Source organism: Gavialis gangeticus, unplaced genomic scaffold (genome assembly GCF_001723915.1).
Source record: "Gavialis gangeticus isolate Ggan-Ray unplaced genomic scaffold, GavGan_comp1, whole genome shotgun sequence".
In the NCBI taxonomy this organism is placed as follows: Eukaryota; Metazoa; Chordata; order Crocodylia; family Gavialidae; genus Gavialis; species Gavialis gangeticus.
In genome coordinates this window covers 159,567,949-159,592,794 of record NW_017728992.1, presented here as the reverse complement: position 1 = coordinate 159,592,794, position 24,846 = coordinate 159,567,949, and the positions used below count along the sequence as shown (strand labels likewise).

Sequence of the window (24,846 nt, the reverse complement as noted above, 5' to 3'; positions counted from 1 at the left end):
TGGATGTGTGGGGGGGGTGTAGGGAAGGTGGGGACGTGTGGGGTTTGTGGGGAGGTATGGGGTGGGTGGGCGTGGGGGTTGTGGGTGTGCGTATGTGGGTGTCTATGCAGGGTGTGGAGCTGTGTGGCTGTGGGGGTGTAGGTATGGGGAGTTTGTGGGGATGTGTGGGTGAGAATGGGGTTTTGGGGGCTGTGGGTGTGTATGGTGGGGAGGGTGTGGGGGGCTTCCCTACAAACATGCCTCTCCATTGTGCATAGCCCAGCAGCAGGTAGAGCCCCCTGGCAGCACCTTGTCCTGGTGAGCTTCAGGACTGAACGTGGCTGGGCCACTAGCTCCATTGCGTGGGGTGCACATGCCTGTGTTCCATGCCACTGCGGAGAGCCCTGTGCGATGAAAAGGGGAATGCAGATCATGGGGCTTAGCTGGGGCAGCAGGGAGACGGGTGGAGCCAGCCTGGCTCCATAGTGCAGAGCTCCCCACTGTTCCCCATGACCTGCGCATAGCAGTAAGGGGGGCTGGGATGCCAGGTCCATCAAACGGGGCTGTCCCCACAGGTGTGCGGCTTGGGCAGAGAACCAGGGAACTGCCCCCACAGTCATGTGGCTCAGGTGGAGAAACAGGGAACTGCATGCAAGCCCCACACGATGAAGCCAGGTGGACCGCACACCCCCACTGGCCCAGGCTCTGCACTCCTACTGCCCCACCATGGGTCTCCTCTGGCCCTAGCACTGGGACACCGGTGTGGGCCCCACACTTCTGCCCAGCTGCTACTTTGTTTCCACCTGCTGCCGCCAAGGCTGCCATTTTCCCCACCCTTGCCCTCCACTGCTGCCGCCTTTCCCCTGCCACTTCCCTACCTTCCTGCCCACCTGCCATTCCACTCCCCTTCATTCCCTCCGCCCACCTTCTGCTGCCACTTCCCTCTTCCCTCCTCCCCCCCCACTGGCACTTCCCTCGCCTGCTACCCCTCCTCTACCCACTGCCACTTCCCTACCTGTGGGGCTGGGGTCAGGACTATCCTGTGGACTAGAATGGAAGCTCAGTGTGCACTGTCCCTGTGGGAGTAAGCAGGGCTCAGCCTCATGCAAGCACAGCAGGGACAGCCTGGGGCTGGGCTGGATAACAATGAACTGGTAGGAACCTGCCCGTGGGCCAGATGAAATCTTCTGGTGGGCCGTTTTTTGCCTACCCCTAGTATGTAGGCAGGTACAAAAGTGTTGCTCAGAAGTGTGTTTATAGAGTAAGCGTGCTAATACTTACAGCAGTTTCAAAAAAGGTAAACTGGATCAGTTCTGTCTGAACTAAGTCTGTGGGTACCTGTAGTAACTTGCCTATATACAAATTTTGCCTCTCATTTTGATTCGTGCAGGAAGAGCAGGGTCTGACAGTGGAGAGGAGGGAAAGAATTTCAGGGGGTGCCAAGAGCAAGCAGACTGCTTGATCCCTGCCCCCCAGATTTATTTTCCCTGCTGTAGCAGTGGGAGGGAGATGCATGAAGGCAAAACTCCAATAATTAGATTCTATACCTGGACAATTATAACAAATGTATAACTTTTTCATATATATAATCTAATTATTGGGGAGTTGTCTCGTGTTCAGGGTCATCTTACATTCAAGTAAATATGGTAAATTACTTGGATTTATCTTTGATCTACATCCTGGATATAGATTTGAGACTCCTCTGCATGAAACTAATTAAAACTATAGGTTGGTTGAAAGAGATGACATGAGAAGATGTGAAGATAGTGTTAGGACATATAGCAACAGGAAGTGATGGGACCTCTGAAGAAGTCAGATGAGACAAGAACCAGGAGAAAGCTGGGAGATGTGGAAGGAAGTGACCAACTGTTTGAATGAACACTGAAGTTTAGGAAAAAAAACATTTTTTATTTGATCCTATCATAAGCTATATAGTTAAGCAATATGTTGTTTAGAAGCAAGCAAGTTAGGAAGCTTATCTTTCTGAACATTAACATTCTTCTATCAAAATGGTTTTCAAGATAAGATAAAACTATATTGCTTTTCTTTGAAATATATATATAAATTGTGTCTGCCTAAGCATCTTGTTCCTTTCTTTAGCAAAATAATCTACTGACTCTTAGTTATTGAGTCCTTCATTGAGATGGGGTTCTATTAGAATGTTAATTTCACTTTTTTATGTAGTAGTAACTAACAACGTTTGAGTTGCATATCTAAAATTGTTTTGCAGACTAATATTGAAGAAACCATATGCCAGGATTAACACTCCCCCCCAAAGCCTGTGGTTTAGTTCCTAAATATAAGTTAAAACACTTCAAAGAAAAAACAGACCACTTATTTAAGTGCTGCACCTTACAGACTAACTTAATCAGTAATGATGAAATAGACTGCTGCTTATGAAAGCATCTCTGATTAGGTTAGTCTAAGAGACGCAAATCTACCCTGCCTTTTTCCTAAACTATCTTTAAAAGGGAAGTAAAAAAAATAAGCAGCATCCTTAGAACATTCCTCTGCATTTGATGGCTTATATATTTAATTTCTGTCATAGTTCAATGTTCATTATCAAAAAGAAGATACACATTTTTGGGTTATTTATGATGACACTATGCAAACAGTAGTTACAATAGGCCATTTTGCCCTTGTGTTTCTAATAGCTACTGCAGAACTGATATGTTAAGTTTAAGATTATCTGAAGATAAGGCTACAGCTCGGCAGTTCAAAGTTCAAAAGAGATCATTACCTTCAAGGACAGAAACAACTAAGTTTGTCATCCACTGCTTTATAGCAGGAGTATCTTGGTAAGTGACCTGGAACTCTTCAATTGAGTGAGCACACACAACACAGTCATCAGCATATTAAAAACCAGCAGTGGAAGTATTGCTTGTCCACTTGTTACAATTAGAGGTCAATGTTTGGAGACAGTTGAGCATCTTCTCAACCTGAGTAGCCACCCCTTCCAAAAAATAAACTTATCCAATAATATTCAATACCAGATAAAATCTGCCAGTGCTGCCTTTGGATCTCTCTGAAATTGTCTTCAGTGATCATGACATCAGGCCCCAAATTTACCATCTAGCAGGCTGTTGTTGTCAATGCTATTGGATGTCTTCAGAAAATCCTCTACATGAATCTGAAGGACAGAAGAACAACTGCCAGCATTCTGGCTCAAGGAAATACTGCCAGCATTGAAGGCATATTTATATGGTACCAACTCCTTTGGACAGAATACGCCTTAAAGGATGCCTGGCAACCAGCTCCCAAAACAGGTCCTATATTCCCAGCTCACCAGTGGCCACCACTCTAGAGGTGGATAGAAGAAGATATTCAACCTTAAAGGCCAATTGAAGAAATGCAGTATTAACGTAAATATTTGGGAAACTCAATCACTGAATCATCCCCAGTAGTGCCACGATGTACTACAAGGTATTAGTCATTTTGAGCAAACTTGTCTCATTAGGGGGGGTTATAGAACAGAGGCTGAATGAAAGAGCTGTGACCCAAAATTGCCAGGATCTACTCCTTCCTCCTGGAACTATTTCCATGTCTGCAGTTGAACATGTGGATCTTGGATTGGCCGCCTCAGTCATCTGCAGATTTACTTATGACTTCTATATTTACTGGATGACTGTCATCCTCGTATTGAGGGGCTGCTGCTACTGATAGCAGAAGTACTTCATTTATACCAATAGTTAACCCATCATTGCAAACTATCAGTTTAAAACTTTTGGCATCTCAGTTCAAAAGCTGGTGAGAGCTATTGGTGAAACCTTGGAGAGTAGCCTCTCCTCTCAAAGAACTTACTTTGTTATCACAGGAGACTTCATTTTATTAAACCTAGTGGCCAGAGATATTACTGTAGGAACAAATTTATAAAAAAAAGAAAGTATTTGAATTGAAATAGATTATGTGGCTCTAAAAATGTTTAATGAAAATTATAATAAACAGGTTTTACATTATTCAGCTTTCATAATTTTAGAGAGGGGTTTTTGAACAATGAACTCAATTCAATAGGCAGTCCAAATATGTTCACAGGTTATGGGGCAAATTTTAAATTAATGTCTCTGTCTCTTCCTTATATTTTTGTTAGTTTTGCATTGTAGAATGTAGGAAAAAATGAAGGGGAGAATGAGTAAGCCATGTGTTTTTGTTACTTTCATGCTTTCTCTTTGGGAAAAATAATAATTTTATGAAGCAACTGATGAAATATGTACTTCTATCATGTGGTAGTTCATTGGTTAAAGACTTTTTATTCCTCTTCCTTATTTGGCTTATATTTCACACTTGATATTTGGGAAGGCTGGCATTATCCCAGGGGTGGACAAAGTCTGGTCTGTGGACTGGATTCGGCCTGCAGTGGACTCCATTTCCCATCAGCCACTGCCTGTGTCATTCTGGCAGGTCTCCATGGAGACCCTAGGAGTAGTGAGACAGCAGGGGCCGAGTGTCTCCATGGAGACCAGCCTGAGCTGCAGGTTATGTGGCTGGGTGGGGTGCTGCTCCAGGGCTGGGTCCAGGATCTTGCAGCAGTGACAGTGCAGGCTGAAGCCTGGGCAGAGCCATGATCTGCTGCCCCAGCGTCTTGCAGGTAGTGGATCATGGATCTGCCCTGGCTCTGGCCTGCACTGTCATTGCTGCAAGATCCTGGCCCTGGCTCTGACCCTGGCCCCAGAGCAGCCTCCCACCCATTCGTGCACCTTGCCAACAAGCCTCTTAGGTTGGTCTCCATGGAGACATTGGCCCTATACTGTCACAGCCCTACCACTCCTGGGGTCTCCGTGGAGACCTAGTGGAGCAACTCTGGCAGGGGCTGCTGGGAAATGGAGTCTGGCCGCTGGCCATATCTGCCATTTTGCCCACCCCTGCGTTATCCCTCTCTTTTTGTCCTCATTTAGGCTAAAATAAGATGTCATGAAAAACAATGGCACATTTCTCATTGACTTAAATAGACACAGTTTTGAAATATGATCTTTGATCTGGTATCCCATGATGTTCTCGTGGGAAAATTGGTGGATTGTGGGCTTAACTGCTCAACAGTAAGGTGGGTAGGAGGCTGGCTGTGGGGTAGGACCCAGAGAGTTTTTATGAACGGATCTGTGTCATCCTGGTGAGAAGTGGCCAGTGGTGTCCCTCAGGGGTCCGTGCTTGGTCCAGTGCTTTTCAACATCTTTATCAATGATTTGGATGTGGGGGTGAAGAGGTCACTGGCCAAGTTCATGGATGACACCAAGTTATGGGGGAGTGTGGTCACACTTAAAAATAGGCTGCAGATACAGGCGGACCTAGACAGGCTGGGAAGTTGGGTGAATCGGAGCCAGATGAAGTTCAACATTGAGAAGTGTAAAGTGCTCCATCTGCAACATACTTACAGGCTTGGTGGCACCAAACTGACTAGCACCACAACTGAAAAGGACTCGGGGTAATAATAGACCATAGACCATAGTAGACAACAGTATGAACACGAGCCATCAGTGCAATGCTGTAACCAGCAGGGCAAACAATATTCTGGCATGCATTAACCGATGCATCTCAACAAAACCAAAGAAGTGATTCTCCCACTTTACTCATCATTGGTGAGACCACAGCTGGAGTCTTGCATCCAGTTCTGGGCACCACAATTCAAGAGGGATGTGGAAAAGCTTGAGAGAGCCCAGACAAGAGCCACCCGTATGATCAGAGATTTGCAAAGCAAACCATATGAGGAAAGGCTGAGGGGCTTGGGTCTCTTCAGCCTAAAAAGGAGAAGGCTGAGAGGGGACTTGGGAGCAGCTTGCCACTATATCAAGGGAATACATCAAGGGCTCAGCAAACAACTGTTCACCAGGGCATGTGTGGGGAAAACCAGGAGTAATGGCTACAAACTCCTGGAAGACCGTTTCAGGCTTGACCCTAGGAAAAACTTCTTCGCAGTCAGGGTGTCCAGACTGTGGAATAGGCTCCCTCCTGTGTTGGTGCAATCACCTACCCTGGAACTCTTCAAGAGGAGATTGGATGGTCACCTCGCTGGTGTCACCAGACCCCAGTTGTTTTCCTGCCTAGAGCAGGGCAGCTGGGCTCTATGATCTTGCAAGGTCCCTTCCAGCCCCTTACAGTCAATCTATGAATTATATACTGTGATTTTTTTTTTACTTCCTGGAGAATTTCTCTTTGTGGTTTTCAGCAAAGCAGTACAAAGAAGAAAGTAGTGCTGTTTTTGTAATATCTAAAAGACCTTTGTTAGTAGTGTTTGTCTGGCCTCTTGTTAAAGATTTTTAGGGTTAAATTTCAATCACATTGGCATAAATGTAGCTTTAAGTTACACCTAAGTATGTAACAATGTAGAAGCAAATCGGACTCTTACTAACCTCTAGCAATTGTTTTTTAAAATTGAAATTAAGTTAAGAGGTGACAAGTGGATTTGACTTTCATTTGGCAGCATTTTTAGATATGTCTGTTTAACCAGAAAATACTCTTACTTCTGCCAGGTCTTTCAGAAAGAACAAAATCTTCTCTTGAGACTGATAAACAGTAATAGATAAAATAAAGAATGATGTGCTCAATGGGGTACAGTTTAAGTAGAGGAAATCTAATGGGAAATATGTACATTAGTAATAGATGGATTTATTTCCTGAATTTCAGTCATGCTGGAAATCTTATACCAGTTAAAATTTGTCCTCCAAATTCTTCGTTTGATAAAAAAAAATGTGAGTAAAACTATTCATTTGGTTACACTATGTGATTTTTACCATTTTTTTTAAATACTAGGCTATTTTTATGATTCCCACAAATCCACCTCCAACGTTCCGGAAGCCGGAGCTGTGGTCTGATGAGTTTACTGATTTTGTGAAGAAATGTTTAGTGAAGAATCCGGAGCAGAGAGCTACTGCAACACAACTCCTACAGGTTGGTATTGAAGCTCCTACAGAAATGCCACCTCTCTGCTTTTGTTGAGCAAGACAGATCTTTGTAAACCTGTAGGAACCAGGGATAAATCCTGTTATGGCCTCATTGTCTTTATTATCTCTTCTCCCTTTCCTGCTAAGTGTCCATTTGTACCCTAGCTTCTATACCTCCATCCTTGTTGTAGGTCTCTTTTACCAATCCCCAAAATTAAATAATTTTTAGGTATGGTTCTTCATAGTAAACACTCATATTATGTCTTTGCACTAGCTCTTGTTTCTTCAGTTAAACACACAAGGCCCATCCACTTACACCTTAGTCTTATGCACTTTTGTCTAATGCTGTGAGAAGAATATAAGCTGTGACAGTGGGGTCAAAAAGATGCAGTAGTCTTGCTAGTGTTAAAGGTAACATTACTTGAAGTTGCCTGGATTCCAGGCATGTCTAAATGGTTTTAATGTTTGTATTAGTCCCCTTAAATTGAAGGGCGATTGATGTCCTATAGGACATAGGACCATGGAAAATTATCCCGATCTTACTCTGTCTTCAGAGCTCTGCCAGACCTGTGTCTCACACTGGTGACATTGGCAAATGGACTTGACCTAGTAACAAGACTGTTCCTGTAATTTCCCTATAGGATCTTTTATGTCCATATTCCTCCTCTTTGAGAGGATGCTGCAATTCCTATTGTACTGCTAGATCAGATAGACCAGATTTTACCACAGGGAGACTCAGGAAAGATTTACTTATATAGCTATTCTGCATTAAAGCATCTGATATCAGATGAAAGCCCTTAGAATCTGCCAGGCAGTTAGAGTGGATGAAAAATGTGTGCTATTTTATATTTTATACATTGGGGTTTAGGGTCTGTAAAATAATAAAGTTGTTTCACTGAAATTGCCTGCAGTGCCTCGGGGAGAGCCAGCAATTGCTGTGGCAAATTTGAGAAGAAAAACAAAATCATTGTTTCTCAGGGGGAGGGCAGTAGGGCAGGGAGCCCCAAGCCCACAGTGGGCATCGTTGAAAGACATTAATTTTAACACTGATACTCTAAGCAGTAGTTCTCAACCTATTTGATGTAGTGGGCCACAACTCACAGCTCTCAATGTGTTATGTGGTCTGAACCCCACAGCTCAGGGGCCCCCCAGCTGCCCAGGCTACAGGACCAGGGCCCACAGACTCTTGTCCTCTGCCCAGCAGTGCCTGAGCCCCAGTTGCTGCCCACAGGAGGGGACAGGAGCACAGAGCCTGGCTTCTCTTTCCCCTCTCCCCCTTCACTCTGTGGGTAGCACAGCCAGAGCGGAGCCCATGGGGGGGCATGGATACAGACTACACGCTGTGGGCTTGGGGTTCCCTACCCTGCTGCCCTCCCCTTGGGGCCTCCATGGCCCAGCAGCTGGGAGGCAGCACCAGCTGTCAGGAAGGCTTGGTGCCACAGCTGGGAGCCCTACACTGGCCATGCCGTTATGGCGAGGTACCCCCTACCTGCCCAGCAGCAGCAATGGCATGGAGTTATGCTTCCCGCTGCTACCAGGAAGGCATAGGGGTGCCTCTGTATGGCAGTGCGGCTGGTGTGGGGCTCCTGGCAGTGGCACTGAGCCTTCCCGCCCCACTCTGTTGTGAAGGTGTCTGAGGGAAGGGCAGTAGGGTGGAGAGCCCTGAGCCCACAGTGGGTAGTTCGCATCTGTCTCTGCCCCGTACACAAATCTAGGGGTGATTTGCTCCCCAGGAGTGCATGCAGTGGTGGGGAGCCGACTCCCCCACGGACCCCAGATGAACCCTCTGTGACTCCATCCTGTTCCCTGGCCAGGCCTTGTGGCTGCACATTCCTGCCCTGGCCCTGGGCTCCACACACTGCCCCAGCTGGGCAGTGCCCCTAGCCCCAGCTCTGTCCTGCCCTGCCCTACTCTACTCTACTCCCTCCCTCACCTTGGGGGCCTCAGTCTGCTCCCGTCCTCCACCTCTCCACATAGATTTACCTGGAGGGAGCTGTTCTCCATGCTGCCTGACTGCCACATGCATGTGTGCGCGTGCACATGCATGTGGTGCCCCCTGCCTCCCATTGCACTCCCCCGAGCCCCAAGCAGCCCTCTACCTGCAAGTCATCATTTTTTACAACGTTATTTTTCATTTAGGGTAATAATTTATTCTTTTGCCAGTCTCTGAATTGAAGATAGATTTATTAGAAATGTCATAGAAACTCTTAATAGATAAGTTAGAATTTTCTGACAGCAGGTGTTTAATTGAGAGGAATATGCATACACTGAATTGTAAGAAACAGGTAAACGATATTTTAAATGGTTTTAGGTTCTATTTTTAATCGGCCAGTGAAAATGTAGTTCCGCTTTTTTTTGCTTGTTTCAAATTCTAGCATTGCAGATGATTAAATGATTCATGACATATTAAAATACAGATTTCTTGAAGTAAGTAACAGCAATAGTTGATCTGCTTCTGACCACTAATTTATGCTGTCATCTTGTTAAGATTAATTAAATGTTGTAACTGAATATCTGAAAAAGTTTGTTTTTCTATGTCAGACAATCACCACTGTTTATTTACAACCTAATGCACATTTCCTTTGGACAATTATACCCTTAACTATAAAGCAGTTGTGTTATATGGTTACATTTTCCCATGGATGATGTTTAAAAAACTCAAGTAAATAAAAAAAGGAAAATCTTATTAGTTGCAAAGCAACTAAAAGAGGTTGTCTGTTCCCTTAACTTCGATTTTAATTAGTGTGAGATGTGAAAAGTATTTATCACTGAAGTCTGTGATGTTGAATGACCTGTTACTTTTAACATCTGTTACTTTTAATTATCCTGTAGCTGAAAAGTATAATATATTGTATAATATCATGGTTTTCTAGCACACATTTATTAAGAATGCCAAGCCAGTCTCAATTTTGAGAGACCTGATCACAGAAGCTATGGAGATCAAGGCAAAACGACATGAGGAACAGCAGAGGGAACTGGAAGAAGAAGAAGAAAATTCGGTGCGTGTGTGGTTTTTTAAATTATTTTAAATTTACATTTTATCTTTTACAGTTTTTTGGTCATTTTTTCTACCTAGGTGTGTAAATATTTTGAATCATTTTAATTTATCTTTGACATGTGAGGCCTGAGCTAGTCAGTCATACTCATGTTGAGTAATATTTCTGTGACTAAGGCAACAGCAGCTGATTTACTGCACAGCTTCATCAGCTGTCCTTTTACTAACTCGTATTAGAATAGAGTGGCTATTTCTACCTTAACTCTGTTATCCTAGGCTAAACAAAAATGGGCAGACTAAGATTTTAAAGAAATGGATGCTATATTCATATAGTAGATTCCCAGTTCTCTGAGTGCCTGGTTTAAGAAAAATACTGACTACTCAGTTGGTTTTATAAAACAGGTATTTACAAGGTAGAATTAGCAATCTGAGTTGAATTGGATGATATCATTTTTACATTACACGTGTGACTTTTCACACAGGCTTGTTAGCCTGTGTGTGATGGTAGCAGGTGATAAAGGTAAAATGTGTATAGTTTTACTTGTATAAGTAAATCATTCTTCCTTAATTTTATTTCCAACTGTAAATTACTTGTTTTAGATCTATGAAGTGTTGCTCTGTGAATTTCAGACAAACACTTTGTGATATGTGCCACTAGAGAAACCAAGATCATTCAGGAATAAGGCTCAAGAAAAAGGTGACAACATGAATCTTGATATGAGTCTGACAGATTTGAATAAACTGAAATGGATAGTATATTTGACTATATATTGTGTGTCACAACATAAAAAATCTTAGTTATGTATTTAGGAGTTTAGGATGATGCATATAGGAACATATTCCAGGCAGATAGTGTAGAGGGTTTGTTTGGGATCTGGCCTAAGACACATTCTTTGTTTATATGACATTTACCAGTTCCAGCAGAGTGGTTCATTGACTGACAGTATGTGCTTTTAACATGGATTATCTCTGGGTAGTATTTGCCTATCCAGTAATAAAACATGAAGGGAAGGATGGGATTAGCTTTCCTATATGAGCAAACACCATCTATATGAAATGATGTAACTTTATATGCAGTTTTGTTGCTTGGTATTTATAGGATAAAGAGATCCTTGAAAAAGCTAATTTATCAAAGACCATACAAAATTAATGTTGGGGTTTTTTTGCATGTTTTTCTTCTTGCTTATTGCCTCTCAAGCTCTAAAACTCAGAATGTTGGTATTGTTTTTGTCATAAGCCCTCAACAAGGAGCAGGATGTAGTTGCACAGTTTCAGGTGCAGACTGAGAGCCAGATTTTTACTTAGAAGCCTTAAGTAATCTGTGTAAGCTTTATGCTTAGCCCAGTTACTTCCCCTAGCAGGCAGTTCAGCTGTGCTAGCTGGATTGCTGGAGGAAAAAGGAAGCCAGAACTCTTTTCATCTTCACAGTAGGGAGAACGAGCAGCTCCATGCAGGCTGTGCGGCCTCTCACACTGCTATCCTGATATGAACATGGAGTGCATGGAAGGAACTCTGCAGACACCAGACAGACTGCAACTGAACCTTGCACGGTGGAGGAAAGTCACCATTTTATAAAAAAAAGTCTCAAGCTAGCTCTTCAATTACTGTGTGTGCATTCTGTCCGTGCATTGGAACCAGTCAGTTAACTCAACATGTTAATTACAAACAGCCTTTCCCAGTGGGACAGATTCTGAAACATCCTTTAAATGTTTTCCATGGGAACAAAAGTCAGTGCTCAAGGTCTTGCACAGTTTTTTCCCCTAGATTTTTCTGGCATTTGTTTTGCTGTGCTTGGTGGCAAGGAATGTCAAAGATGTAGGTTACAGTCAAGTGTGGCCCAAGTTTCTGTTTCAGGCCCTTTTCCTGTACAGTTGGAACTGGCTGGAGTTTCGCTTTGCCTTTAATGCTACAGTCAGAAACCAAGTTATAAACTCTAGAAGACAACATAGACCTAATGGAATTTTACAGAAAAACAGGATCAGGCACATGTACAGAGCAAGAGAGCACAACTGCATAAATGGAATATAAGGAAATGTTGAAAAAAATATTAATTGGCATGATGAACTTTAGTATCTGAAAAGCAGGAGCCCAGATATTCCCAGCCCTTTTGGAGGCACCATTGCCAAGGAGAGTTTTAGGGAGTATTTTAAGAGGGTGTTTACAGAAGGTGTTTACAGGGAACTCAAATATAAACAGTAGGATGGGAGAAACACAAAGGTGCTTGTTTGAAAATGTAACAGGAAGGTTATGGAGGTTGGCATTTCTGCCCCATTTGTGCCTGGAGTTTTGACATCTCAGTAGTGAACAAGCAATGATATATAGAGTGTTTTTTTAGCCACGAAGGGCCTTGTAATTGAAGGCTGAATAGCTTATGTGTCTGACAGAGAAAAAGGAGCTAGTAGAGGAAGGCAAAGAGAAGGGTGGCATGGCCAAAAGTCTAGGAGACTAATCTTTCCAGCAGCGTTCCGATTGCTTTTGTTGAAACTGTAGAGAAACTGTTGAGTTCTGTTATCACTGTTAAATACCAAAATAGTATATTTGTTTATAGCTTTTTTTACCATCCTTGTTTAAGCGTCATCTATTTTAATCTTGTTGTTTTTTACTGCTGCACTGAAGAGTGGATTGTGATTAGCTAATTAACATCACGTAATAAATAAATAATGACAGATGGTGGCCTTAAGGCATGTGAATAAGTGAATCCAAGTTCTTGGGGTTTAGATGCACACAGGCTGCATCTACACAAGATGCTGACTGCTCAGTAGCCCGATACTACTGCACAGTAGCCTTGCACAGCAAAAACCATGACATAACACTACTGTGCAGTAGTTTATATAAGTACTAAATGACTGGGCAGTAATGACTGCACAGTCAGTGTCTCAGGTAGACATGCCCACAGCGTATTGTTTCACGTGTCATGTAATATAGTGAAAAGAATTGAAGCAAGTTAACCTGAATATTACTTACCTGTTTCTGTCTTATATGCTATACATGATTGATATCTAGTTAGGTATCTAGATAGACATGCTAAATAGCCACATGGTAGAGATATGCAAGAGAGATGTGAAATTTACTCCACTAAAATTTAAACTTGACAAATGATGGGCTAACAAAGCAATAGTAAGGTAAAAAGAAGACAGAACATAGACATAGAAGACAGCGTACATTGGTAGTGCTCAACCTTTTGGCCCTGCAGATTAGATGAGTGGTGCAGAGCTGGTTTGTGGAGTGAATCAGTCCCTGTATGCCTGGATCAGACCCTGAGCTTCCTCGGCCCATCCCTGCTTGTGTGGTTTGGGCCCTGCACTGCCTTAGCTGGCCCTGTGCACGTGATCTAGTGTGCAGGGCCACACTGTCCAGCCCCCGTTTCTCCCCATGGGTCTGGAAATTTGGCAGCATGGAAGCAGAAATTAATGCTGCTAATGTTCCCTTGTCACCAAATTTTTGAACCTGTGGGGAGCCCCACGGGCCCGATGATACAGCTCTAGGGGCTAGTTCTGGCCCTTAGGCTGGGGTTTGAGTACCCCTGGTGTACATCATAAAGATTGCATGGTTATTCAGAACAGGCCAGTGCTCATTGTGGCACAAAAAATGTATTTTGTTATATTGCATATGTACCATTCTTGCATGCATCATGGTTGAAATTTGTCTTAGGAAGAGATTTGAATGAGGAGGGAGCAATAGCCTTGTATCTTAGCTCAGGATGGATATTCCATATTGAGAGAAGATGGTACAAAGAGGGAGTAAACTGAGGGAACAGTTGAAAGAGAAGGTGACAAATGTAGCATACAAGCTGGCATCACTAGCAAAATGACAAGGCTAAATAAACTCCATGGGATTGCTTTACTTTTAAAAGCTGAAGTTCTTTTGTTTTTTTCTACTCCTTCAACTTAGAAAAAACTATAAACAATTAAATTTCTTGTTGTCTCAAACAGTCACCATAATGAACTTAAAAATATTTATGGTTATCAAATCAAGAGTGCTTTAGATAAGTCATATTTAAGTAGATAAAAATATTTAGAAGAATTCATCTTCACTCAGAAAGGTGACTGACAAATTTTGTCCCTATATTTTGATCAATATGTTTCTCTGCCCTTTTATGATGCATTTTTACCTTAATTCTTTATATAATTATGGCAACCAATCATGAATGGAAAAGATAGACTGTCCTTTTCTTTGAGGCTTATGGAGTTATGGTTAGTATCTGGTGGCTATTTTTTGCAAAACATGCTAATGAAATATTTACTATTAAGAAGTATAGTTGTTGCTGACAGGAACTATATGTACTCTAATTCTCTATACACTGCTCAGAAAACTAAATTCTTTAATGAAAAATAGCTTAAACCTGTAAAAAATGTTATAATGTAAAAGAGAAGTTATTAGGGAGATAACATTTAAAACTTTCATCATGAAAATTATTTAAATTAATCTACCTAACAAACACAGTTTCAGTTTCAACAACAATTATATAGTGGTAATTCATGAATAGTTTTCATTGTATTCCAAAGCATAAAAAAGCCTCTTGGTCTAAACTAGTTTTAGTAATTCCTGAATCCTGATGTGGATATCCCTTGTGTTGTTATTGCAGTTTCAGTACAATCCATCATCATAGGAAACTCCAGCTTTCATATGAGAGGTGAAACCAGGGTCTTGCCAAATTGTAATCATTAAAGATTCCAGTACATGTTTTATGAGTGCAGTAGTTTACCCTAGTATTCAGTATCTGTACTTGCAGTTATGCTCTACCTGTTAACTATACTTATGCATTTTAATTGGACAAATTATTTTCTGCATGTCCTGAACTGTATAGAGGTAGGTTAGGAGTAGGTAAAAGGAGGAGGACATGTCTACACATTCATTAATGTGCATGCGCTTTAGGCAGGGTACATTATATCTAGTACCTCCATTATGAGGTACTAGAGAAATGTGCATTAGTCTATTTTAATGTACAGTAGCCAAAGAGCACAGTGATTTGTAATGCTTTAATGTGTATTAAAATAGGCTAATGCGCATTAAAGTGCTTGTGTAGATGCGCCCAGTGCCAAAAAAGGGGTGAGCCTGAGAGAGACTAGGGCTGCATAGAAGTTTTTGGCAAAGTATAATTTTCCAAAAAATGCAGATTTGAGTCAACTGGAACATTTCACTGAGCTGTTTTGATTGGGAAAAGAATAGAAAACAATTCTGGAAAAAAAATCAAAATGTGTCATTTGATCCAGTTATTCTAGCTCCCCTGTGTATCCATATTTTAATTTCATGTTGCCTATGCAGGAACACAGGCTCCTTGCCTATTACTCCTTGCTTCCCTATGTGGGCATCTAGTTCAAATAATAATGTAGCCTCTGATAAATTAATTTGTGAAGGCAGCTGTACTCCAGTGGAGACTGTCATGGTTTCTATGCATATGTTGTGTATAATAACAGTAGTAATTTCCATATGTGTATATACCCTTTCATCTTTCAGGATCCCAAATTGTTTTACATATTATATATGTAGGCATCACTGAATGGCCATAGCCCTTAGGTTTGAAAATGATTTTTTTAAAAAGTAGTGTGTAGCATATTGCACAATAATATATTGAAAAGAAATTTTGGCTAGGGACATCGTGGTGAGGCTGCTTCCTTGTAAAAGGTGCAGTGGGATCTTTAAGCTCAAATGATTAAAGTTATGCATGCAAAAGTGTGTGGGTTTAGCTGTCTTGGCCTTAATGTCTAGCCAGAGTAGACTATGTTAGATTTTATGGTCTCGTTTTTTCCCATAGTAAATTTGCATGGAACTCCGTTTGTCTACCTTGGAAAGAGGAAGGGTTGAGTTAACCTGTCTGGGATTTGAATTTATTGATCTAAACAGTCTTAAGAATTTCCTACATGCGGATTGGACTATTACACTAACTTCTTAAGTTTTTGTGTGTGTAAAAGTACTTCAGGAAAAAAAGGCACAAAATATTGTGAATCAAGACTCTAAACATTTATTAGAAAGCCAAACATAACACCAACAGTTGGCTTTCAATGTACATAGTGATATTGAATAGTTTTGAAGTTAACCCACGTTATATGGAACACTATCAAAAGTAACTTGGCATGGTCATATAATAATTTCAAGGTTCCTTGTAGCAGTAGCTCTCCATTTGTACAGTGTGTTAACCCTTGGCATAGTGTTGTGTACATCCACAGCACTGTATGAATAATGCAAATGACTGAAAGAATCATCCTGTGGTATGATGTGATATCTTCTGATACTATGTTAAGAAACTAGAACTTTAGTTCATATGCTTGCTGTGTAAAAAAAGGTATGTGGTCATACTTCCATGTCATATAGTGAAGTGGTTTACATCATTATTATGTTTTTTTCTCTCAGTCTACATTACTGGTACACAAGGAGCATTTTTTGATTTAACTGTATTTTGAAGAACTAAATTAGTCAATTGCAAAAAATGTACAATTGCACATTTTAATTTTCATAACCTGTGAATTTCCTCAGGTGTGGAAAAGTCCATCTCTCAAATTAATCTGATTTGCCACTTTCTTTATATGTCTTACTATGGAGCAATCTGTAGTAAACATAAAAAAATATATATTTTTTCAAAACTTAATTTCCAAGAATTACACCTGTAACCCAAATGGCTCTTTTAAACAACTAGCTTTAAATTTGTCTTGTTATGGAGAGATACAGAATGTGATTGGAAATAGTGCACTCCAAATTAATTTTATGCATGTTACAGGAACTGCTTATATGATGAGAATGCATTTTGACAAACTGACATGTTTTGATAGGTGCTGAGGTAATTGTACAGATTTTTTTAATTAAGCAAAAATTGCAAGTGGAGTATTCTACAGAAGGTTAATCCCAATATCAAAGTTTAAATGTTAGTTTAAGCATTACAAAACATGACCAATCTCTTCTCTTATGCATTTTTTGAAGTGTGATGTGAATTTGATTCTGAGCTTGGGCAGCTGTATAATGGGAATGTAAAGTAATTCGTTGCCTGGCAGCTCACAAGAGACATGTCTAAATATTTATTTCAATGGATTTTTAAAGGAATGAATTAATAATAAATTGTGTGGTTTTTTTTACATTTAAATTTCACTATTGTTTGACGACTGTTTCAGTTGTCTTAGAGGACTAGTGCAAATAAATAATAATTATTACTTTTGTAATTGACTAAGAAAACAATTGGCCATCCATACACTATTGCTTCTTCAGACTAATGAAACCTTACAATTAAAGTTTATTTTGTTAATTTTTTATTAATGCTTAGAAATGGGTCTTTGAGATTTAGCAAAAAATAAAAAAAAAAAATTAAACACCGCTCTCTACTCCAAACCCTTTTTTTATCTTGGGCATTATTTTTCAAAATACAAGTGAATAGCTTTTCTTATTTCTACCTATTTATATTTTCATTGATATCCTGTCATACTTTTAGCTTCGCTTATTCCTGTTTTCCCTGTCTCCAACTATTCCCTTTTTCACAGACGGCCTCTTTTCTACCTTATATTCTATCACCGTAATGTCTCCCTTTTCTTTCCCCTGCCTTCTTCCCCCTCCCTTCTCTGCCTTACCTTTTGTCTTTCTAATTTCCACCTATTTACATTTTCCCTGACATCCTGCTACACTTTTAGGTTCTCTCATTCCTTGGAGTCTCAGACCAGCAGAGACTCCCTAATGCCTGACAAAGGGTGAAAGCTTGCTAAGAACTTTCTTCCAACTACTCAGTTGGTCTAATAAAAGATACCACATTTACTCAAAGAACCTTGCCTGCCTATATCCTTAGACCAACACAGCTACAACCAAAACCCAGTTTCATTGCTAATGCATTTTTATAACACTTACCTAATATATGGAAACAATAGGTCCTCTAGACTTTTGTATTTGCTTTGTAATGCATGTCAAAATATATAGTGAAAATTGTTGAAAGCAGAATAGGATTGTATATAATGTAGCATAGCTTTTCATTGCAAATACTTCATAATGCTTTGTATGTTGCTGTATAAAATTGCCAAGCCTTACTATATTTCTGAAAGGTAGGGATGGAATGTATAAAGAATATCCCACCCATCCCTGAAACACCACAATCACAAGGGTAGAAACACTGCATAATGTATATGTGATTGTACTATACAGTAGTTTAAGATAGGAAGTGTGTCACACAGAGAAATTAAACCCACTGCATAGTTTACAATTTTATTAAGCTTGGTAGTCATTGCTATGAGTATATCATCAAGACTACTTGCAGATGGAGTTTAAAATTATGTAGAAATTAATTTATACGGTTTGACTGTGAGTAATTGGGGGCAAAAGTACATTCTTAAAATTTAAGTGCTTATGTGCTTTGCTGACAGGGTTGGACTTAAATAAATGCTTATCTTTAAGCACAACCTTAAGTTTGTAGTTGAACCAGGGTTTTATAGATCTTTGGGAACTTTCTCAGATACTCTTATTCAACCAAAGTATATTATGTGTTTATGTAGTTACCACAGTGCTTTTACAAAAAGATAGCTGTAACTACAGCCACTTTTTTCAAAGGTGATGATGAGGTGTTAATAGTAAATGAAATTATTTTATAAGATACTAAATTTTGCCAGCAAGTAAATCTTCTTTTAATGTACTGTAGTTTAGTTTGCTGTCTTTGGTGCCCTCTAGTGGGTTTTTTTTGTATACAAAGTATAGTTAAGAGATTTTTAAAAGTGAGCTGCTAATATTTATTTATGTTTTATTATGTTTTAATTATTCTTTGTCACTCTTAATCACTTAATGAGCTATCAGCTGTTTAGAAAAATTCAAAACCAAAATCCATAATTAAATCTATAGCTCTTCAGCTCATTCAGTTGTGCTTTAAGTTTATAGCAGTAGAGTATGCAAGATTATTTTTTTGTTGAAAAAAAAATTGTGAAGGACTTGCAAAGCCCACTGATATTTCATGTAATTTATCTATCTTGTGCACTCTAGCCCATGCTTTTCATCTTGAACTGCCTGTCCTGATAGCAGATCCCTGTGGCCACCTTTATGCTTTAAAGCTTTAACTGTCTGTAAGATCCTTAAGTAAGGGATGAAAATCCAAAATGGCAGCCAAATAGTGGCACAGGACGTTGAAAAATTTGCTGTAGAGCCCATAGGTTCTGCAAAAGATGGTAGTACAGCACACAGAATAAGTTAGTGTTTTTTTATCATAGCTATATTGGTATTTCTGATTACACCCAAAGTTTTTTTGTACAACAGAAGTTTGTACAATCAAAAGTAAATTTCAGACTCATGTTTGTATCTCAGGACTGTTACTGTTGGGCAGTCCTGTGATCTCTGTCTACATTGTTAATTGTTCACGAGGAATTGTGCGAAGGGACATATCCATCTTATCTTTGCTATTTTAGAATCGTCTTGTTTATTTTCTTTAGTATTTTGTCATTTTGTTTTTCAATAGTAGAACAGATTTTCCGCAAAACATTGAAGTGTTAATTACATGTTATAACTAGTAATAAGGAATTTTTTCCATCTGTTGTGTAAACATGTATTTACATGATTATGTGAAACATCCAATAGATTTAAAAGGCTTAGTTAATAAGCCATTAGTTAAATTCTAATACCTGTCTAAAATGACGGAATGACAACACTGGAAACTGATGATTTGGTGTGCTTTTGCAGAACTGACAGCAGTAGTGACAGTTTCTTACTGCTGTCATTTTTGACCTACAGAAAATACTTTTAAGGTGTTGCTAAACTACTTGCTAAATCTTTCTGTTCAGTTTTTGGCTCCTGCAGGAACTGGCCATTCATGCTATTTATGAGGCTGGCTTTTGTATTGTAGACCCTTGTGTGCTAGGTTCCTGATGGCAGCCACCATGCGGATCATTCAATAGCTGTAAAATGGTAATAACTTTTAGTCATTAATAGAGTTGCTTGGAAAGTAATTTCCTTCCCCTGTAAAATTTCAAGGTTCCAGAAAATCCTTTTTGTTTTGATTCTGTATGAACAATAAAACATCTTAATTTAGTTTATGAGGCAGAAAATAATAATAATTTAAAAAAATGGTTATGAAAATTGTCCTACTTGTTAGTTGTCCCATGATGGTACATTTTAATATAAAGTTGAAAATATTTGTTTTACATTGTTTGAATTCTGTTTCTGGTTAGTAAGTTTAAAGGTTCACATGTTTATATACTAATATTAATATTGCTCAAATACCTTATACACTGCAGAAGCTTTCCTTTGCTTAAATTTCAGAGACCATTCTGGATTCTAAAAGAAAAGCTTGTTTGTAACATTTAACAGAATAAATAGTATTACATCCACACTTATATTGCAAGTTTGGATAAAGAAGATTTAATGGGGAATAACTAATTTGGGTACTTGTATTAAAATCCTTGGGGCACATTATCTTACTGAACAATTTAATTATTTCTGTTTTACATTATAAATTCTTCTTTTTGCACTGAAGTGGTGCCTATGGAGCCTAATTATGGATTTGTATCTTATTATGGAAGACAAACACATAACAGAAAGATAGCCCCTGACTAAAAGAGCTTAAATTTTAAATAGTTGACTTAGGAGGAGAAAAATATTTGGGTAACCTGTAGTCAGAAGTGGCTTGGTAGGAGTTAACTTTAACTTTATATGTACCACCAGGAGGAGCACTGTTAAAATATTCTTATTCGTATATCAACACAATCTTTCTAATGTTGTAGATATCTGTACCTCTGGCGATACTCCAAATTGTTCAGGGTACATAAAGAAAGATATTGTTTTGGACTGTATATTACACAACAGAAGAAATCCAGAAAGAAAATGAGTGAAGTAATTTTATTTAAAAAGAAAAGCAAAACTGTAAAGCCTTTCTTTCTTGGAAAAAATATTAGACAACTGAACTAGAATGTATTATAATTATGTAGGTTAATAGGATAGCTCCAGTACATTGCATTATTAGCCAGAGGCCTTAAAGTATAATGACATCATCTTCCTAATCTCGGCATAGAGGTGCTGTAGTTCATTTTCAGTATCAGGGTGATGGTATTATTCTCCATGACTCTCTAGATTAGCTCATGGTAGCCAATGATAAAATAAGCCAATTGCACTCAAGTGCCTGTATTCTCCTGTCATTCCTAGAGGAAAGATAGAATTGTGCCAGTCAGTATGGGGAATGAGGTAGAGCATATCAGAACTGTAGATATTACTAATAGGTCTTCTCACTGTGGGTGGAGTATTCCATAAATATTTTCTTGTTTTCTACTTCATTTTTTTCCAAATTTGATCATGTCTGTTTTGTATCACGTCATGTTCTGCGCCTTACAGATAATAATAAATAATACGTTACTTTGTTTCTCTTTTTTTCTTTTCTGATGAAAACTGTTTTACTTGATAGTCCCTTATGCTGATTTGCCTAGCTCTAGTTGGTGATGTTTTGCTCCCTCATTAGGGATTGTGTTCTATGGTATCTAGCTATCCTTGAGCTCAAATGATTTCATGCAAGGGCACATTCAACACAGGAATAGCTGAGTAATTTATACTTTCACAAGTAAAGATTGAAGAATCTAAGAACAGCATTTGCATTAAAAAAAAAATTCTTAAAATTCTTAAATTTTCCCATTAACAGGTAAATTTCTGATTACTTGAACTCTTAGTTTTCCTTTGGATAATAGTTTTATCCCTATATATGAACTTGATGCGTAATACTTTGTTATTCTTCAAATTGCTATGAGGATGTGACTTTAGAAAAGGAGCAGGATTTCCTAATAATGTTTTCAAATATTTGTATTCCATATGGATTTTATGATTCATAAACTGGATTATCATCAGTTCTCTGTTTTACATTCCTGGCATGTTACTGCTGCTGATTCAAAATGCTGTTTTATCCTTTGCTGAAATTACCTCTTTTTTAACAGTGGTGAAGCATCTGCTACACAGATATTTTTCTACAAAATATTAACAAGTTTTCTTTTTGCACTTGTATCAAAAGAAATTGTTAAATACATGCACGCATCATTCTTCAGGTAGTTGAAGGCTGTTGTTATATCCCCTCTGTCATCTCTTCTCTAGACCAGTGGTCACCAACCAGTTGATCTCAATTGACTGGTCAATTGTGGAGCCTCTGACAGTTGATTTCAGTCTGTCAGAGGCGCCGTGATTGGGAGCAGCAGGACACATGTGGCTGGGCTGAGCCACGCTCCCTGCCACCTGGGCCAGGCTGGATGAGTGGGGTCAGAGGTTGCGGGGGGGTGGGAGGCACAGGAGGTGGGGCAGTAGATACTGGGGTGCCCTTTACTTACAAAAAGTGATCTGCACCATAAAAAGGTTGGAGCTCACTGCTCTATACTAAGTAAGCTCAGTTCCCTCATCGTTTCCTCAGAAAGTATGTGTCCCAGCCCCTGATGCAGGAACTCAGGTAGGCTTTGTGAATCCTCAAGGTCAATGAAGCAAAACAATTAAATAGCCAGTCAAATGAAGAAACTAAGTTAATGGGAGGGGATATATATTTGCAATAAGTAATTCCCTAAAATTGTTATTTGCAGGATGAAGACGAGCTGGATTCTCACACCATGGTGAAGACTAGTTCAGAGAGTGCTGGTACCATGAGGGCTACAAGTACAATGAGTGAAGGTGCTCAGACAATGATTGAGCATAACAGTACCATGTTAGAATCGGACTTGGGCACTATGGTGATAAATAGTGATGAGGATGAAGAGGAAGATGGGACCATGAAAAGTATGTTAAATGTATATTTCCTTTCCTAGTAAGAATTTAATATATTATTTTTCAATCTTGCATAACAAAGTAGCGTATTTTAGTATCAACATTCAAACACTTGCCAATACTGTGTTTAATGTATAGTCTTTATAAATTATCATATTCTCTTCTCATCTCCCACATTTGTTTGGACTGCAAGATCATAATTATGAGGGAGAATGTAATAAATAGATCTTGACCCGAAAACTGGTTACATTCATGGAAGGACCTACAGTGAATGGACCCATTGGTTTCAGTGGGTTTCTTTGAATGTTGCCATCTGTCTATGAAGCTCTGATTGCAGAAGTGTGGCATAATCTTTCGGTATTGTACATCAAAAAATGTTGTAGTTAGTAGATTTTTATGGAAAAGAATCATTCTTTTCCATTAACAAAAACATAAATCAATAATAATCTTTTTATGGACCTAATGAAAAGCTCACTGAAACCCAAAGAAAAATTCCTGTTGTCTTTAGGTGGGCTTTGTGTCCAGCCCTAACAGAGCAGAAAAATTCTAACCTTTTTTTTAGAGTGCAAAATTGTAAGATGATGTGACCTTTTTAATCTGTAGTTGATAAACAGTGACTTAAGACAGTGTTCTAATACTCTTACTCATGGTATCTAGTATTTTACTACACAAGTAGACATGATCACTTTTTAAAAATAAGGTATAAACACCTTATAGGCATAGCTGAATCCCAATAACTTCCAACATTTGATAAATGACATTTCTGGGCATTTAAGTTGTTTAGCACTAAGAAAGACTCATTTAGAATGGAAATAACCTTGTTTTCTTTCTAACAAATAAAGCAAGAGCCTGACTATTGAGAGGGATTTCCACAACATAAATTAAAACTTCGTAGGTTTAATACTACATGTAAACTTTGCATCTATGAAAAACTCCAGTTGTGACTTGTGGAAGCTTATTTAGAAACTCAAGTCTATTATCTGTGTTTAATGAACAGTAGGCTTGGGATTTTTTTTGTTGTCAGCTGTCTGATAATAAACAGTCTTATTGATAAGTGATGAGTTTCAGTAAAATGATTAACCATATAAAAATATTGAGTACAGATTTTAATTTATTTGAATGCTAATATCAATTGTTTGTTTAATAAATTGAGTAGGTAATACAAGCTTAACAAGCAATCTTGAACTAATCAAATTTATCATATTATGGAGTAGACTGTTAGTACATACAAACATGTAGATACTAGATACTAAAACAAGCAAATTTGAGGGAGCAAAAGATAATATCAAGTAAATTCTGATGGGTGGAAATGTTGCAAAGTAAGGATTCTTCTTAAGCAAAGATTTATATGCTGCCTTCCAAACCATACAAGATTCAAAGGCACGTATGACACTGATTGAACTTCTAAGAAGAAGTATCAGCTTGATGTGCAAAACCAAAAAATCCCTAGAACTGTACTAAGGAATGGTCCTTATTCAGGCTCTTGTTCTGTCTCGCTGAGGTGCATAATTCACCAGTTAATTCACAGGCTATGATGGAAAGGAAACTGGCTATCCACACCTATTTGGGAGTCAGTGGTGGGTGGGATTCCTAACCCTATTGGCTGCTTCCTTCATCAGCAGTCTTGCTGACTTGTGTATTCTTCCCTGCCACTGGTCACTGGCTTTGAAGGTCAAAGGGGAGAATAGCCTCTTTGAGAGAATAAGATTCTGCCTCTTCTGCTGTAGTGACTGCTTTGTTTTGATTATCTGGGCAACAAGAAGATGCTCTGAACTTCATGTTTCCCTTCCCTTCCCTGGCTAACTAGAGCACAGTGTTATTTTTGTGAATCATGTTGTCTGTGCCCGTCCCCCCCCACCGCAGCCTACCATAAAAGAGGAAGGTTTGGGAGACTGCATCATGCTAATCATGAGATTGCATCGCTACTTCCCAGGAGGAAGTTCTTTCTTGGAATACAGTGCCATTTTTGCACCTGTAGTGCTTGGGAAGAACACAGCCCCTCTGTACCTGCTATTATTAGAAACAAATCTGGGCCGGAAGAAGCTTTGAAAATGTAGCTGATGGTCAAGGGCTCGAAAGAACACCAGAATCAATGTACAGGAGGATTCAGCTCTATTAAATAAATGTGAGAAACACATGATTAATGGGATTTATGATGAATGGGCTGGCTCATCAAGGAACTGGCAAGAAAGAACAGATGTACCTGGATAAAAAGGGAATTGGAAAGGCAGCAAATATCACAATATGTAGAATTGGCACCAAATTGTGGCTATCCCATGTTAACCTGTGAAAGGGAAGGAAGGGGGAGGGAAAAGGAGCTTTCCCGTT

The 24,846-nt window shown here is 39.3% G+C and overlaps 1 protein-coding gene across 3 annotated transcripts in view; it reads left to right on the top strand.

Moving 5' to 3' along the window:
* The window catches only part of STK3 (serine/threonine kinase 3), a 439,103-nt gene that overhangs the window by 225,118 nt on the left and 189,139 nt on the right, over positions 1-24,846 (top strand). For 2 of the 3 annotated variants that reach the window (XR_002099553.1, XM_019527987.1), the window contains exons 7-9: positions 6,721-6,858; positions 9,725-9,850; positions 22,338-22,530. Coding sequence is in view for 2 of the 3 variants with exons in the window: in XM_019527987.1 (XP_019383532.1) it covers positions 6,721-6,858; positions 9,725-9,850; positions 22,338-22,530 (457 nt within the window). In the remaining variant the exon portion in view is untranslated. The remainder of the gene's footprint in view (positions 1-6,720; positions 6,859-9,724; positions 9,851-22,337; positions 22,531-24,846) is intronic. The other variant, XM_019527988.1, reaches the window with a different exon arrangement.